Here is a 15790-nt window from a genome sequence, read left to right on the forward strand (position 1 = left end):
CGACACGACTAATGCCATATTACGATATCCAAAATCTAAGACTGTATCTAGTCTCATATCAAGATATCGATATAATATTGATATATTGCCCAGCTCTACGAGGCTATTTCAGATTTATTTTCTTGTGCACCAAATTTGATTCACTTGGAGCAACTGTGGATGTACTGTAGTAGAATAACGTTACCCCCTTTTGTTTTTAGTTTATACAGCTGTCATTTTGTTGTTTATTCTGACCTACTTTAGTAAACCCTGGATTGACCCTTTAGGGACCTATCAAGATGACACTAAACTGGCTAAATACAGAATAACAATTAGTATTAACACATTCTTCCTATCTCTTCTATAGGAAGTTGAGTGTGAAGACTATCACTAACTTCAGGTTCCTCGATGCTGTTGGGAATGTGGCCCCGAACAGCCTGTACGATCTGGCCCTGGGACCAGCAGACAGCAAAGAGGTACATCTCCACTGAAATCACATTACTCGCATTCAATCTGCGTGTTGCACAATGCACAATACAGCAGTGACACATCTGTGAAATGCCATATATCCGTCTTTTCCTGACTTGTGGTTTACCTCTCTGGTTTCATTCTCTGTGTGGAAAGTTTAAGATTGTGAGCCTGAAGTTTCAGCAAGTACTTAAAAAAAAAATGTCATGTTAACTCTCTGTTATTGTTTTTACCAGGTGTGTTCAACCTGCTGTCAGGACTTCAACAACTGTCCGGGACACCTGGGACATGTAGAGCTACCTCTACCTGTGTACAACCCTCTGTTCTTTGATGTAAGCAAGTCCACACATGAGCCACACAACTGTACATATACTGTACATGCAGTACATATGTTTACAAGTTAATATGGTAATAATGGACCTGCCTGAAGGGTTAAGGTCTTATAAATCAGCATTTCCGTTTAAATCACTTTCTAAGACATATTCCAATCTACTTGCTTTTATGAATTTTTATATAATACTTTTTATCATTTTCTCTCCTTCCCTCCTACTACTCTCTCTTATCAGAAACTCTACCTGTTGATTCGTGGTTCCTGTCTTTCGTGTCATATGTTAACGTGCCCCCGAGCTGCCATCCACCTGCTGCTGAACCAGCTGAAGTTAGTGGACCATGGAAACATGCAGGAGGTCTACCAAATAGAACAAGTACTCAGCCAGGTAGGTTTCAACTTGCTGTGGAAGCTAAAGCTAAGCTAAAGGCTAAAGCGCACTCTATCCAAAAAATAAAGCAACCATCAATCACTGCAATACTTATCCATTGATGTGGAGGAGACAATTGTGATGTTAATGATTTAAGGCAGGGGTCAGCAGAGCAACCTTACGTGGAAGCTCAACCAATGGCACACTAGCAATAAGTGTGCAAGAGAGTTATTTGGAAGTGTTCCAATCCGCATGCCAAATGACCAATTCCACAGCCATTGGCAGAACCGCAGCCTGCTATAAACGGTAGTTTGATTTAAATAACAGTGCCTGAGTGGGCTCGGGACAGGATGGCAGGCGTAACACTGTCTAAATCATTTAAATATTGAGCCATTACATTAAAAGAGCCTATAATTTCTGTAGCCTACTCCGATACAACAGATTACCTGAATTCCTTTTTCTCGTCTCGTGTTTCACTCTCCACACCGCTGTCTTCGGACAAAAAGTCACGTCCTGAGATCAATAATGTTTTGCTGCTGAGCCTGTCTGTAGCCAAAAAAAAATTATTTATTTTTATTATTTGACAAAAAGCAAGGCTCCACAATTGCCCCATTAGGTTACATTGTAGCTTGGTCCGCGCCGGCCCGTCGTTGCAATCTATTAGACACAAATGCATGGGGAAATGGGGCCCAGGTTGAAAAAAAGGTAGTCACCCTTTAATGCTGATATGGCACGCTGAGTAACAAGAACATTTTAAAATGGCACTAAAAAGGTTGCCGACCCCTGATTTAAGGTGGTGTATGGATGTGTTGGATAGGGTTTTAAATTTTTTGTGAATGTGAAGGTATTTCATCTAACATCATAACTAATGTAGCTTTCTGGTGTCTTTTTAATTAATCATGACATTTCTCTGCATACTTTATTTATTAATTTGTGTGAACTCTGTTAGCATCTGGAGGAGAATCCCAAAGCCACTGGAGATGAGATTGAGCAGGTGCTTAAGAAGTTTACAGACACAATAGTTGGAGAGAACGCTGAAGGTTCAGAGAAAACCAAACCGGTGAGAGCACTCACACATGGAGACACATGGCACTCAAAAACAAACCTATATACACACACACACACACCTAAAATCACTTGAGGACTGTTTAATGTGCTTTAAAATATGGAAACCATATTGTGATGTACATAGGGTTGGGTATCGTATTTTTTCCCCTGATACCGGTACTAAAGCGCTACTTTTAAAACCGTGCCGGTGCCTGAACCAATACTTTTATAATTTGTTTTTTTTTTTCAGCACAAACCGACAGTCGGCGACATTAAAGAACGGCTTGTTTATTGCTAAGGCAATATGGTCAAAATCAAATGATTTATTAATAATGTAATAACAATAATTTAGAACAACAACTTATTTCACCAGTAAGTTGCTGTTAAACAACAAAAACAACCAACAGATGGGAAATAGGGAATTTTACAATAACTGTGAATGCACCACAAGGCTACCAGTTTCAATGAATGCACCACTCACAGTAACCCTTTACACCGTAACGTTAGCTGTCAGCATTTTAACTGTGTTTAATCCAGCTGCTAGCTTATGGTAGGCTAACGTTACTTGCTGTCAAGTGTGGTGTTAACTAGCGTCACGTCCAGCGATGCTTCTGTTGCCTGTAATGTCCGTTTCGGAGCATCAGAGAGAAGCGCAGGCATTTCAGTGGCACTGAAATGAGGCACCAAAAACTGAGTTGCTATTCGGTCCAGTAGATACCAGTCGTTTAGGCACCGGTGCCATATTAGCATCGGGGTTTCGGTACCCAACCCTAGATATACAGTACATTAGTTTCAACCATAACATCCAACGTGTGTGTGTGTGTGTGTGTGTGTGTGTGTGTGTGTGTGTGTGTGTGTGTGTGTGTGTGTGTGTGTGTGTGTGTGTGTGTGTGTGTGTGTGTGTGTGTGTGTGTGTGTTTTTTTTTTTTTTTTTGTGTGTGTGTGTGTTAGATTAAACATCTTGTTGAAAAGAAGAGCAGTTTGATAAACGACTTCTGGAAGATCCACATGAAAACTAGGAAGTGCCCTCACTGCAGGTAACTTGATAAAACTGTACTGTATACCAACTGTTGTGGTTTAAACATAGAATGAAACAGTGAACCGGGTACTAATCTCCCACTGGCCACCATAAGTGAATTGGGTTGTATGACCACAGCGAACCCTTCTGATTTTTAGGCCTACTTTTAACAACTAAGCACAAAATGTCTTCAATTGAATGAAATTATAGAGAAAAATATTTTTTTTACACGGACTATGTTTACAAAACTACAATCTTCCAATGATATTCCCTCATAATTTCACATGAGGTTTTCTGAGAATTTTTAGTTAGTATGTGCACATTATCACTTTAGACAACATAATTGTATATCACAATGATTTCATCTCGATACGATTCCCTTGAATGACATTAAATTATTATTTTATATTATCGCCCAGCCCTAGGTGCACGTTATGAGTAGTAGTAGTAGTACCTCTTTTTTTTAGATGTTGATAATACTTTATGCTGTAATAATGGTTTGTGTGTGCGTAGGAGTGGCAGGTTTACAGTGCGTCGTGAACACAACAGTAAGCTGATTGTCACAATGCCATCAGGAGTACAGACCGTCGACAATACTGATGGTAAGTCATATTTTAAAGAAATTAGATTAGATTTCGTACATATGCTGTTCATCATTGTGCCAACAGTTGGCAGACTGAGAATAAACCTATTGGTAACTTCTGAAGGAGTGGGAAAGAGCCTATTTGTGTTTTTAGTTTTTGTGAAAGTGGTGTGTATAACCTGTAACTGCACCTGCAACTCTCCAACATAGCCAATACTTGGCATGGCACCCATTGTGAGCCCTGCCTACACACACACACACACACACACACACACACACACACACACACACACACACACACACACACACACACACACACAGTGGGTACGGAAAGTATTCAGACCCCTTTACATTTTTCACTCTTTGTTTCATTGCAGCCATTTGCTAAAATCAAAAAAGTTCATTTTATTTCTCATTAATGTACACTCAGCACCCCATCTTGACAGAAAAAAACAGAAATGTAGAAATCTTTGCAAATTTATTAAAAAAGAAAAACTGAAATATCATGTGGTCATAAGTATTCAGACCCTTTGCTCAGTATTGAGTAGAAGCACCCTTTTGAGCTAGTACAGCCATGAGTCTTCTTGGGAATGATGCAACAAGTTTTTCCACACCTGGATTTGGGGATCCTCTGCCATTCTTCCTTGCAGATCCTTTCCAGTTCCGTCAGGTTGGATGGTGAACAGTGGTGGACAGCCATTTTCAGGTCTCTCCAGAGATGCTCAATTGGGTTTTGGTCAGGGCTCTGGCTGGGCCTGTCAAGAATGGTCACAGAGTTGTTCTGAAGCCACTCCTTTGTTGTTTTAGCTGTGTGCTTAGGGTCATTGTCTTGTTGGAAGGTGAACCTTCGGCCCAGTCTGAGGTCCTGAGCACTCTGGATGAGGTTTTCTTCCAGGATATCTCTGTACTTGGCCGCATTCATCTTTCCTTCAATTGCAACCAGTCGTCCTGTCCCTGTGCCTGGTTTTCTCCACACATACCACTTAGAATTAACGCCAAAAAGTTCAATCTTGGTCTCATCAGACCAGAGAATCTTATTTCTCATAGTCTGGGAGTCTGTGTTTTTTGGCAAACTCTATGCAGGCTTTCATATGTCTTGCACTGAGGAGAGGCTTCCATCGGGCCATTCTGCCATAAAGCCCCGACTGGTGGAGGGCTGCAGTGATAGTTGACTTTGTGGAACTTTCTCCCATCTCCCTACTGCATCTCTGGAGCTCAGCCACAGTGATCTTTGGGTTCTCCTTTACCTCTCTCACCAAGGCTCTTCTCCCACGATTGCTCAGTTTGGCTGGACAGCCAGGTCTAGGAAGAGTTCTGGTCGTTCCAAACTTCTTCCATTTAAGGATTATGGAGGCCAGTGTGCTCTTAGGAACCTTGAGTGCTGCAGAAATTCTTTTGTAACCTTGGCCAGATCTGTGCTTTGCCACAATTCTGTCTCTGAGCTCCTTGGGCAGTTCCTTCGACCTCATGATTCTCATTTGCTCTGACATGCACTGTGAGCTGTAAGGTCTTATATAGACAGGTGTGTGCCTTTCCTAATCAAGTCCAATCAGTTTATTTAAACACAGCAGGACTCCAATGAAGGAGTAGAACCATCTCAAGGAGGATCAGAAGAAATGGACAGCATGTGAGTTAAATAGGAGTGTCACAGCAAAGGGTCTGAATACTTATGACCATGTGATATTTCAGTTTTTCTTTTTTAATAAATTTGCAAAAATTTCTACAATTCTGTTTTTTTCTGTCAAGATGGGGTGCTGAGTGTACATTAATTGTATCGAGATGAAATCATTAATGAGAAATAAAATGAACATTTTTGATTTTAGAAAATGGCTGCAATGAAACAAAGAGTGAAAAATGTAAAGGGGTCTGAATACTTTCCATACCCATATATATATATATACACACACACACACACACACACACACACACACACACACACACACACACACACACACACATATATACATATACATACATACAGTGAATAGATCCTACCTGGCTTATGTTTTTGTCTTCCTGCAGAGGATCTGATGGCTGGAAAGAGAGTCTACCTGACGGCTAGTACTGCTAGAGAACACACCAACAAACTGTGGGAGAAAGAAGGTAGGCCAAAAATAAACCAATGTGTGCATAAAACCGGACTGTTTAAGGCCAGTTTACATCATGTTTAATAGGAGTAGGGGCGGGGAAATTGATACAGCATAGTATCACAATATTTTCCTTGGCAATGCCGTGGTGATACACGGACGCCAAGTATCGATCTTTTGTTATATAAATTGCACATGAGAATTTAACGTTTTGGTACTAGAATAATAAAATCAACTGCTTTTTCAGTCCACTAGATGGTGCTGTTGAGGCGTTGTTTTTCTGGCTAGGAGATGATGTTGACAAAGTTTTCCTTTTCGGACATAATTTGAAGTTGGGGTGGGGGGAGGTCATATTTGATTTTGATTAGATAAGAATTTATTTTGAACATTTCAACACAAAAGAAACAGAAAAGGTCATAAAGAAAGTAGTAGTAGTAGTAATAATAATAATAATAATAATAATAATAATAATACACTAACTAGAAAGCATAGAGATATTTCATGAATAACAAATACCTGATTTAAAAAAAAAAAAAAAAAAAGTTGTACATGTCCCCAACAGGAGTGGTACACCCCTTCTCCATTGTTAGTTATAGCTTCCTCCATCATCATCCAAATTTTTAACTACAAGTATTTTACAAAATACAATTTATTTCTCATGTATTCATATCAAATGTATATTATATTTTTTTCCATAATTTAATTTTAATAGAAAATTATAAACTCATTGATATATTTAAAAAAATATATAAAATAATTCAGAATAAAAAAAATAAGTAGATAAAATGGAATTAAATATGGGAAACTAAGAAAGAATAACATTCTAAATAAATAAATTGGAATATATTGCAGAACATGGCAATATGTTTAAAATTGCAATCATTTTGTATTATGACATAAGTATTGTGATATCGTATCGTAGGGCCTCTGGTGATTTCCCACCCCTAATATTTAAACCTCTAAAAGTGGACATTTGAAGTGGTCCATATGACTGAGAATACTATCTCATTTGAAAAGAAGCATAGGAAGAAACATTTTTAACATCTATGAAAATGGAATTATAGGTTATAAAGCTCTAAAGATGTGATAATTAAGATTTTGTACTGTATCATTTGTAATGGCTGACAGGTTTACTAGGGGTGTCGTAATCGAAAATCGATCTAAATGAGCTTTCGACTGAAATCAAAAGCTGTTTTCTCTCCACCCCCGCCTACTTGCTCATGTTCAAAGAAAAAAACAATGGACACAGCAGAGCTTACCAGTTGATAGCATGCAGCTAAATACACATGGTAACCTTAGCTCACTGGTAGCCTGCAGCTGCACTTTTCCTAGACGCCATGGCCACTGCCAGAGATGATGGAGAAGCAACAGAATGGTGTTTGGTGTTTTTAAGCCCCCAACGTCGTCTTCCAGGCAGCGCTGCCTGGAAGGCCCTAGGATTAGGCAAATGGTTAGGTGCCTTGAAGTCGATGGTTGCAGCGCTGCCTTGAAGTCGACGTTGGGGGCTTAAAACACCATCGAGCCAACAGAACTGAAAAATCTGTGATGTCACTGGTTTCCCTAAAGACACCAGTGTGGCAACAGTTTGCCTTCCCCGTGAAAAAAAAAACAACAACAAGGTAAAGCATGTGGGCTCCAATGGTCCTAATGGTGCATTCAATTGCGTCTCGTAAACTCGGAGAAACTGGAACTGTAGTTGGAAAGTACCTTTGTTTCATCTAGTGGCTCTCCTGTTCAAATATAATGTTTAAATCAAAAATTTAATCGAATCGTGACCATCAAATTGTAAGTCGAATCGTGGATTTGGAGAATTGAGACACCCCTGTTTCCTATTGCTGTGTTTTTGATCCTTTGATAACTTATTTTTGTCTCGCATTGTTTTCATTGATTCATTCCCCATTATTAGAAGTGCTGTACTGTAGGATACAAAATGGCAGAGTTGCCAAAAAAAAAGAAGCCAAATTCTCATTCACTTTTTCCTTTTGCAAGGAATCAATTTTAAAATGTGATTCTCATCTTATCTCTTTCTTCCAGGTTTCTTCTTGAAGTGTCTGTTCTCTGGGCTGGAGCAGGGGACGCTGTCAAAGGAGGGAGAGGCATGTTTTTATCCAGATCTTTTCTTCCTGGACCTACTGGTGGTCCCACCTTGCAGGTACAGTGTGAACAAACCCACTCACATAACTGTATATTGAACATTGAACCACTGGTAGTATACAATTATACAAACATCGTAGACAACATAGCAGAGATATCCTTAACAACGATACAACTCTAATTAATTTAGATTTTTTGGGAGGGATATACAATCAGAATACAATCTCAGCCTAAATATATTATTATGATGTTATAGTTTGTTTTGTTGTGTGATAATAAAGCTGTATGCCAAAAGTGTTGATGTTTGCAGCAGAGGCTGTGGGACTATATTGCTCTATCACACCCCTGCTCCTGTCCCTGTCAGGTATCGTCCAATTAATCGACTGGGTGACCAGATGTTCACAAACGGCCAGACGGTCAACATGCAGGCTGTCATGAAGGACTGCGGACTCATCAGGAAACTTCTGGCTCTCATAGCAGGGGAGAAAACTATTCAGGAGGAAGAGGTAAGGAAGTGTTACCGTGGACTGTCTGTTCACAGTTGTTCTCTTCAAATTCATGTTCATGTATAATATGGCATAGCTGCAGAGAGTCAGTTAAAAACATCTTCATTTTTGTGGTTACATTTTATTTATAGTGTCAAATCACAACAGGACACTATCTCAGGACACTTTACAGATAGAGTAGGTCTAGACCACACTCTATGATTTACAAAGACCCAACAATTTCCCATGAGCAAGCATTCGGATAGACCTTGGCTCTTGGTGGGCAGCCATCTGCCTCTGCGGGTTGGGAGACAGAGATACAGATATACACGGATACAGATAGGGCTGCACGATTATGGCCAAAATCATAATCACGATTATTTTGATCAATATATTGATCACGATTATTTGTTAAATTTGAACCAAAACAAATTGTATTGTCACATAGGCTAATTATAACTGCTTTCACATTCATATTGTGCTACATTCCTGCCAATACATCCATATTGTGCTACATTCCTGCAAATACATCCATATTGTGCTACATTCCTCCTTTGTTGAAGGATACTACGAAGGAGTACGCCATTTCATCTGTTGTGCCACCGCTTTCCAAACATGCGTGTTTGCCGTGAAAAGATACAGGCAACGCAATTTTCTGTTCACATTAACGACGCATGTTAATATGCCCGGTATCTACCTGACGAAATAGCAACGCGGATTACGGTGCAACTTAAATGTCTGCGTTGCGCTCTGATGCTCCAAAAGAGGTTGTGGTTAGAGGTTAAAGAGCTAGTAAACACTAATAACACTTTACACAGCAGGTAACGTTAGCCTACCATTAGCTACAGTAGTGATTGGATTAAACACGGCTAAAATGCTGACAGCTAAACGGTGTAGTGTGACTGTATTTCACTGGAGAGGATTCCAACAGCAGGACGTACAACAGTTTGCCGCTAAAGCTATGAGCTAAAAGACTCAAACTAGCACTATGGTTACTGCTGTTGTCTGAAAAACAACACAGAAGGGACAAAATGTTGCCTTGACTGGTAAACTGGTAAACCTTGTGACGACTTATGATCGACTGCTATCTGTTGTGGAATTTTCCTGATGTTACTCTGTCCTCTGTGACTGTCTACGTCTAAACTAAGCTGCGCGGTGCAGGGAACAACTCTGATTGGCTCATGGAGGCACGTGATCAGACAGTGGTTTACGGAGCTTTGAAAAAAGAAAACTTTGATACAGAGCAAGCATTTTAAATATCGCTCGATCACGTGAATTTGTCGTCGTGGGAAGCCAAAATCGTGATCGTGATTTAAAATTTGATTAATTGTGCAGCCCTAGATACAGATATACAGAAATAGGAATCATTATAATCATAGCAGTTGGTATGTTGCTACCGCCAGTAGGGATGCTAATTTAGAGGGTTTTTTTGTGGTTACTGATAGCACATATTATAGTAATAATCGGTCAAAATTCTTATCTTCTGGTTGGACACAAACTGCATTTCGTTGTCTCTGTACTTGTACTCTGCACAATGACAATAAAGTTGAATCTAATCAAAATTGGTATTTTCTGTTAACGGTTAAACACTTCGTTATTAACATCTGTAACAGTCAGCCAAATTGTGACACAAAATGTCATCCCGTCCTGTCCTTTTCCTCTCAGGCTCCTGACCCGACGGACCAGACGTTTCTGTCGGGGATTCCCGGACAGACGCTGACCGATAAACTCTACAACACCTGGATCCGACTACAGACCCACGTTAACGTCGTCTTTGACAGTGACATGGATAAAATGTTGACGGAGAAATACCCTGGAATCAGACAGGTATCAAACCCCACCGTTCAGTGCAACATGGTTATTGATTACTGATTACTATGTTTTTCCAGCTGCCTCTTACCCATTGCATCAACAAATCACCGCCGTAATCTAGTATAATAGGACTACAACATAGTATAGCAACTCATGACTAGGGATGCGCCGATCCGACTTTTTCAGTCCTGATACCGATGCCTGGGCTTTGTGTATCTGTCCATACCGATCCGATACCGTTGTTGAATTAATTAATACACTGTACACCTTATACCTTCCTTCCAGCATGTGGAAGAGACTAAAGGCACCAGACTTTCCTAACTAAACATTATTTTCCTAACTAAGACAACATAACATAGATGTAATGTATTGAATTCTTATTTATTTGTACACTCAACTCTTCCAGCATGCGACACACGTGCGACAAGGGGGATAACAAAACTGGATCTGTAAATTTTTTTGATCCAGCGATTTGTCAATATCGGGACCGATTAACTAGGCATGAAGGTTTGAAAAAGTCACGGTTTCAAAACCACAAAAAAAATTCTGTCATAAGGTATGAGCTGTTTGTTATGAGTCTTCAAGGACAGAAAATGCAGTTTAGAAATCCATCTCCCTGCCAGTGTGCAATGTGTTTCACAATAAAATACATTGTGTTCAATGGGAAAAAAGTTGTTTTTTACGCAGACATTTAAAAAATAACACATTTATAGCTGTCATTGCAATACCGTGAAACCGTGATATTTTTGCTGAATGTTATCATACCGTCAGAATCTCATACCGGCCCATGCCTACTCGTAACATAGTGTAACAGTCTGTTACATGATCAGCATTAGCAATGTAATAAGCCTTTCTTTTTCTTTTTTTGTTGGCTGATAAAGACGTTCCAGTTGCCTAATTGTCTCCTTCCCCCTGCCAGATCTTGGAGAAGAAGGACGGATTGTTCCGGAAACATATGATGGGAAAACGAGTTGACTACGCCGCAAGATCTGTCATCTGTCCAGACATGTACATAGGGACCAACGAGATCGGAATACCTATGGTACGTCTGACCGTGTTTCAGATTAATTGTTCCTTTTTAAAGAGAGAGTACCAAACATCCTTGAGGAAGGGGAAATATAAACGATGTCAACATTGATCACCCGAGCTCCAAGTTTGATCCAGAATGAAACAGACTCTGTGTCTCTTCCGTGCTCGTGCAGGTGTTTGCCACCAAGCTGACCTACCCCCAGCCTGTCACTCCGTGGAATGTGAAGGAGCTTCGTCAGGCCGTTCTGAACGGGCCCAACGTCCACCCCGGTGCTTCCATGGTGATAAACGAGGACGGCAGGAGAACCATCCTCTCCCCTACCAGCCTTGCACAGAGAGAAGCTGTCGCCAAGCAGCTGCTGACGCCCTGTCCTGGTCCACATAAGATGCCCATGAAGATCGTAAGTCAGACACCCTGATTGTAATTGGTGGACACTCTGCAGTGTGCAAACTTTCATTCCATTCAGTCAGTCAGTCAGTGGCGTTGCCCTTCACTCTTCTGCCTTTTGTCTGTCCAGGTGAATCGTCACATAAAGAACGGAGATGTTTTGTTACTGAACAGACAGCCAACTCTGCACAGACCCTCCATACAAGCCCACTGTGCACGCATCTTACCAGGAGAGAAGGTACGATCTAATCGGTCCAGACTCATTTGTTTAATTTGGATTCATTGTGTTTTGTTTTGAAATTAATGATGTATAACCAATTGTACTTGATCTTAATTTGATTCTACAGGTACTAAGGCTCCACTATGCCAACTGCAAGGCGTACAATGCTGACTTTGATGGCGACGAAATGAACGCACACTTCCCTCAAAGCGAGCTGGCCAGAGCAGAGGCCTACACGTTAGTCAGCACTGACCAGCAGTACCTCGTCCCCAAGGTGGGTATACACACACACGCTGCAGATACGAGGTTTTGATAAAGTATACCACAGCTTCCCACAGCCCTAACCCCTCAGCTGCAAACACCTGATTGTGTTTCTAAACAGTTAACACAGTTTCTATCTGTGCTGTTTTACCTCATAATTCATTTCATCAGACTTGTTATTGAGTGTTTAGATATAAGATTAGCTAACCAATGCCTATTGTCTATCAGTCTCGTTCCATTAGGACTGAGGCCTGTTTCAGAAAGCGGGATTACACGGTTATCTGGATAACTGTGCTGAATGAAATTTCCTAAAATCAGAACGTGGGCACTTCTGAGTGCAGCTAGCCAACCAACCTAAGCCATTTTAACATATGAACTCCAGACAATGTCCCACGAATCAGGTCCTGACATTGTCCGAAGTTTCCCTTTCTCTAGCCCACTACAGGAGATTTTCCGTGTCAGGTGCCTTCTCGCTTACTGGAAATACTCGGTTTGGTTAAGGCGAGGGGTGGCGCCTGGTAGAGCGTGTAGGAGGCAGGACATGACCCGGATTACACCGCGGCACAGAGCCGGTTCGTAATTTAGTTGTAAACGACCGAGTCTCTTGCCGTCCCTTGAATTTGTCTGAGGATTTCGGCATCGCCCATTACCAACTAAGTTCCCGAATCACATTGTCTCCAGTTAGACGTTTTTGTTGCCGTCTTTGCGTAAATCACCCCTCTTCTTAACCCTCGGATGTTTTTGTTTCGTCCGGTTTTGCACCAGCTGCATTATAGAAACGTCGTCAACCCGCCCACCCGCTCGCTGTGAAGTCTCACACTTTGGGCTAAATCGGAGATTACACCGACTTTGTACTGTGGCATGGTAGAGACCATTTGATTGTCCGGGACAACTGATTTGAACATTTGCGTTCTCACATCAATTTCTCTGCTGGTTATTGTCTAGATAATTTCAGGTTGCCGTGCATGTGTGAAAGGGGCTTAAGTAATACTGCTTTGTGGCACATAAGTTAACTTTTTCAGTAACTTAGTAGCTAAAATGCAGCCTTGTCAAATTCAGTGCTTCCTCCTCAGTGGATGCCACTGGCCAAAATGGCTGCCACAGTGACGATGTAGTTCATGGGCCCCACGGTGCTATAACATGGCCACTGGGGATAAATATGTACTGCACACAAACATGTAGTGAAATGAACTGTAGCAGCGAAGAGTGCTTCTGCTCTGCAGCTGGCTCAAATAATGTTGAAACGGTAAGCCTCTTTCAGTGGCCTACACATTCTTATAAACACACACAGATCAGCACTCTGGTTTTCTTGCTGTCTTTAGGATGGCAAACCTTTAGCAGGTCTGATCCAGGACCACATGGTATCGGGTACGAGGATGACCATACGAGGCTGTTTCTTTACCAGAGTCCAGTACATTGAGCTGGTGTACAGAGGACTGACGGACAAACCAGGCAGAGTTAAACTGCTGCCACCGGCCATACTCAAACCCCAGCAACTGTGGACAGGGAAGCAGGTAATTGACCTTGTAACATTTAGTCCATGTTTCAGTAGGTACTCTTTGGCTTTTTGATGGTGCCTTATGACAGTGGCAGCCTAAAGGAACAATGAAAGTGACGATGAGTCAGTTTAGGCCAAATGTTGAAGTCACACACTGTGTTCAGCTCTTGTCTTGTGCTCTAATGCCTCTGCAAAATCAATGTTACTATTGTGTCATTGACTTGGCTTTTGTTGCAGGTGGTGTCTACGCTCCTGCTGAATGTAATCCCACAGAAGGCTGTGCCTCTCAATCTGGTCGGCAAATCGAAAATCCCCAGCAAAGCATGGATCCAAGTCCCACCGCGAGCTACTCCAGGATACATACCTGACAGCATGTGTGACTCACAGGTACACACACGCGCGCGGAAGATTTTACTTTCCAATCCAAATCAACATGTTCCAACAATGATACAGATTGATACAATACCTGTATTCTTTTGCCTTCGTTTGGTGTACTGAAACCGTCCATGAAAAATTTAAAATGACGATGCAATGAGTAATGCGATACTAAAAACACATATGGAGAAAGAATTAGTTGGAGCTTGTGTAGAGCATTTCAAATATTGGACTAAGTCCAAAAGGTGTCAATCTTTAACCTTTTATTAACCCCTCTTCTTCCCTTTGGTCTTTGTTTCCCAGGTGGTGATTCGCCAGGGGGAGCTGTTGGTGGGGGTTCTGGACAAAGCCCACTACGGCTCCTCAGCCTACGGTCTGGTCCACTGCTGCTATGAGCTGTACGGAGGGGGGACCAGTGGCAAACTGCTCAGCTGTCTGGCTCGACTCTTCACTGCTTACCTGCAGCTATACAGGGGCTTTACGCTCGGTAAGAAGAACCCAGATACGGTAACGATAAGGTTGCCCTCCTGACACAGATGTATCACAGACCGCATTATTGGTTTATGTTTGTCAGTTAGCAGAGCAGCATTATTCTTTTTAACCTTTTTGTGTTTGTGTCAAGGCGTGGAAGACATCCTGGTGAAATCTGGAGCCAACAGGCAAAGGAAAAAAATAATTCAAGAATCGCTGAAGATTGGCACCAAAGTGAGTTCAAGCACCAGCTTGTTCTGGCAAAAGTAGCTGTCTGAGTAATGTTTTCATTATTGTGTGTTCATCTACCATGGTTCGAAGGCCCTGGATGTGTAAAGCACCCTAATAAATGGACTAAATTGTGTGTTATTCAAACCAATAAATAAAGATAAAACATGCAGTACAAGGCACTAATTCACTATAATAAGTAGTAAGAAAAAAAATGCAGCCTTGTCAAATTCAGTGCTTCCTCCTCAGTGGATGCCACTGGCCAAAATGGCTGCCACAGTGACGATGTAGTTCATGGGCCCCACGGTGCTCCAACATGGCCACTGGGGATAAATATGTACTACACACAAACAGAAACATGTAGTGAAATGAACTGAAGCAGCAAAGAGTGCTCTTGCTCTGAAGAGTGTCTGAGCTTTTAGCTACAGCCTTGTACATTGATTTCATCACAGATTTTTTTTTTAAATCTGAACTTCTGTAAACTGCATGTTCGCTGACAACTAGTGCAGTCTATTTGTTGCTTCTGGTTGTTCTTCTCAGTGTTCCTCGATCGGATTTGTTAGTAGGGGTTGCACAGACGGTGCAAGACTTTGCATTATTTGAATTCTACAGATTATGGCTTTAAAGGTCCCATGGCATGAAAATTATGAGTTTTTTTTTTTTTAACATTAATGTGCGTTCCCCCAGCCTGCCTATGGTCCCCCGGTGGCTAGAAATGGTGATAGGTGTAAACCGAGCCCTGGGTATCCTGCTCTGCCTTTGAGAAAATGAAAGCTCAGATGGGCAGATCTGGAATCTCGTCCTTATGAGGTCATAAGGAGCAAGTTTACCTCTCCTTTCTCTGCTTTGCCCGCCCAGAGAATTTGGCCCACCCATGAGAGAGAGACATCATGGCTTTCAAACAAGCAAAGTGGCAGTTTGGTCAAGGCCACATAGGGCTGGGCGATATGGTTGAAAACTGTATCACGATATACGTTTTTCATATCGGTCGATATCGATAATTATTGATATTTTTTATGACCTATTTAAAATAAGGACCAGGAGAAAAA

At 41.4% G+C, this 15790-nt stretch overlaps 1 protein-coding gene and 2 non-coding genes across 3 annotated transcripts in view; all 3 read left to right on the forward strand.

The window, feature by feature from the left end:
- Nucleotides 1-15790, forward strand: part of polr1a (RNA polymerase I subunit A) — a 53779-nt gene that overhangs the window by 637 nt on the left and 37352 nt on the right. Inside the window, exons 2-19 of the mRNA XM_039813215.1 lie at nucleotides 347-455; nucleotides 684-779; nucleotides 1014-1163; nucleotides 2095-2205; nucleotides 3144-3229; nucleotides 3724-3812; nucleotides 5816-5896; nucleotides 7915-8032; nucleotides 8339-8480; nucleotides 10125-10286; nucleotides 11191-11313; nucleotides 11474-11701; nucleotides 11819-11926; nucleotides 12036-12182; nucleotides 13492-13683; nucleotides 13905-14054; nucleotides 14346-14529; nucleotides 14665-14747. Of these exons, the coding sequence (XP_039669149.1) occupies nucleotides 347-455; nucleotides 684-779; nucleotides 1014-1163; nucleotides 2095-2205; nucleotides 3144-3229; nucleotides 3724-3812; nucleotides 5816-5896; nucleotides 7915-8032; nucleotides 8339-8480; nucleotides 10125-10286; nucleotides 11191-11313; nucleotides 11474-11701; nucleotides 11819-11926; nucleotides 12036-12182; nucleotides 13492-13683; nucleotides 13905-14054; nucleotides 14346-14529; nucleotides 14665-14747 (2359 nt within the window). The remainder of the gene's footprint in view (nucleotides 1-346; nucleotides 456-683; nucleotides 780-1013; nucleotides 1164-2094; nucleotides 2206-3143; nucleotides 3230-3723; nucleotides 3813-5815; nucleotides 5897-7914; nucleotides 8033-8338; nucleotides 8481-10124; nucleotides 10287-11190; nucleotides 11314-11473; nucleotides 11702-11818; nucleotides 11927-12035; nucleotides 12183-13491; nucleotides 13684-13904; nucleotides 14055-14345; nucleotides 14530-14664; nucleotides 14748-15790) is intronic.
- On the forward strand, nucleotides 13209-13345 carry LOC120567494. The gene has a single exon (XR_005640587.1). It is a non-coding gene; the product is annotated as a small nucleolar RNA SNORA5 (small nucleolar RNA).
- On the forward strand, nucleotides 14957-15093 carry LOC120567493. Its single transcript, XR_005640586.1, has one exon. It is a non-coding gene; the product is annotated as a small nucleolar RNA SNORA5 (small nucleolar RNA).

Source organism: Perca fluviatilis, chromosome 10 (genome assembly GCF_010015445.1).
Source record: "Perca fluviatilis chromosome 10, GENO_Pfluv_1.0, whole genome shotgun sequence".
Taxonomy (NCBI): domain Eukaryota; kingdom Metazoa; phylum Chordata; class Actinopteri; order Perciformes; family Percidae; genus Perca; species Perca fluviatilis.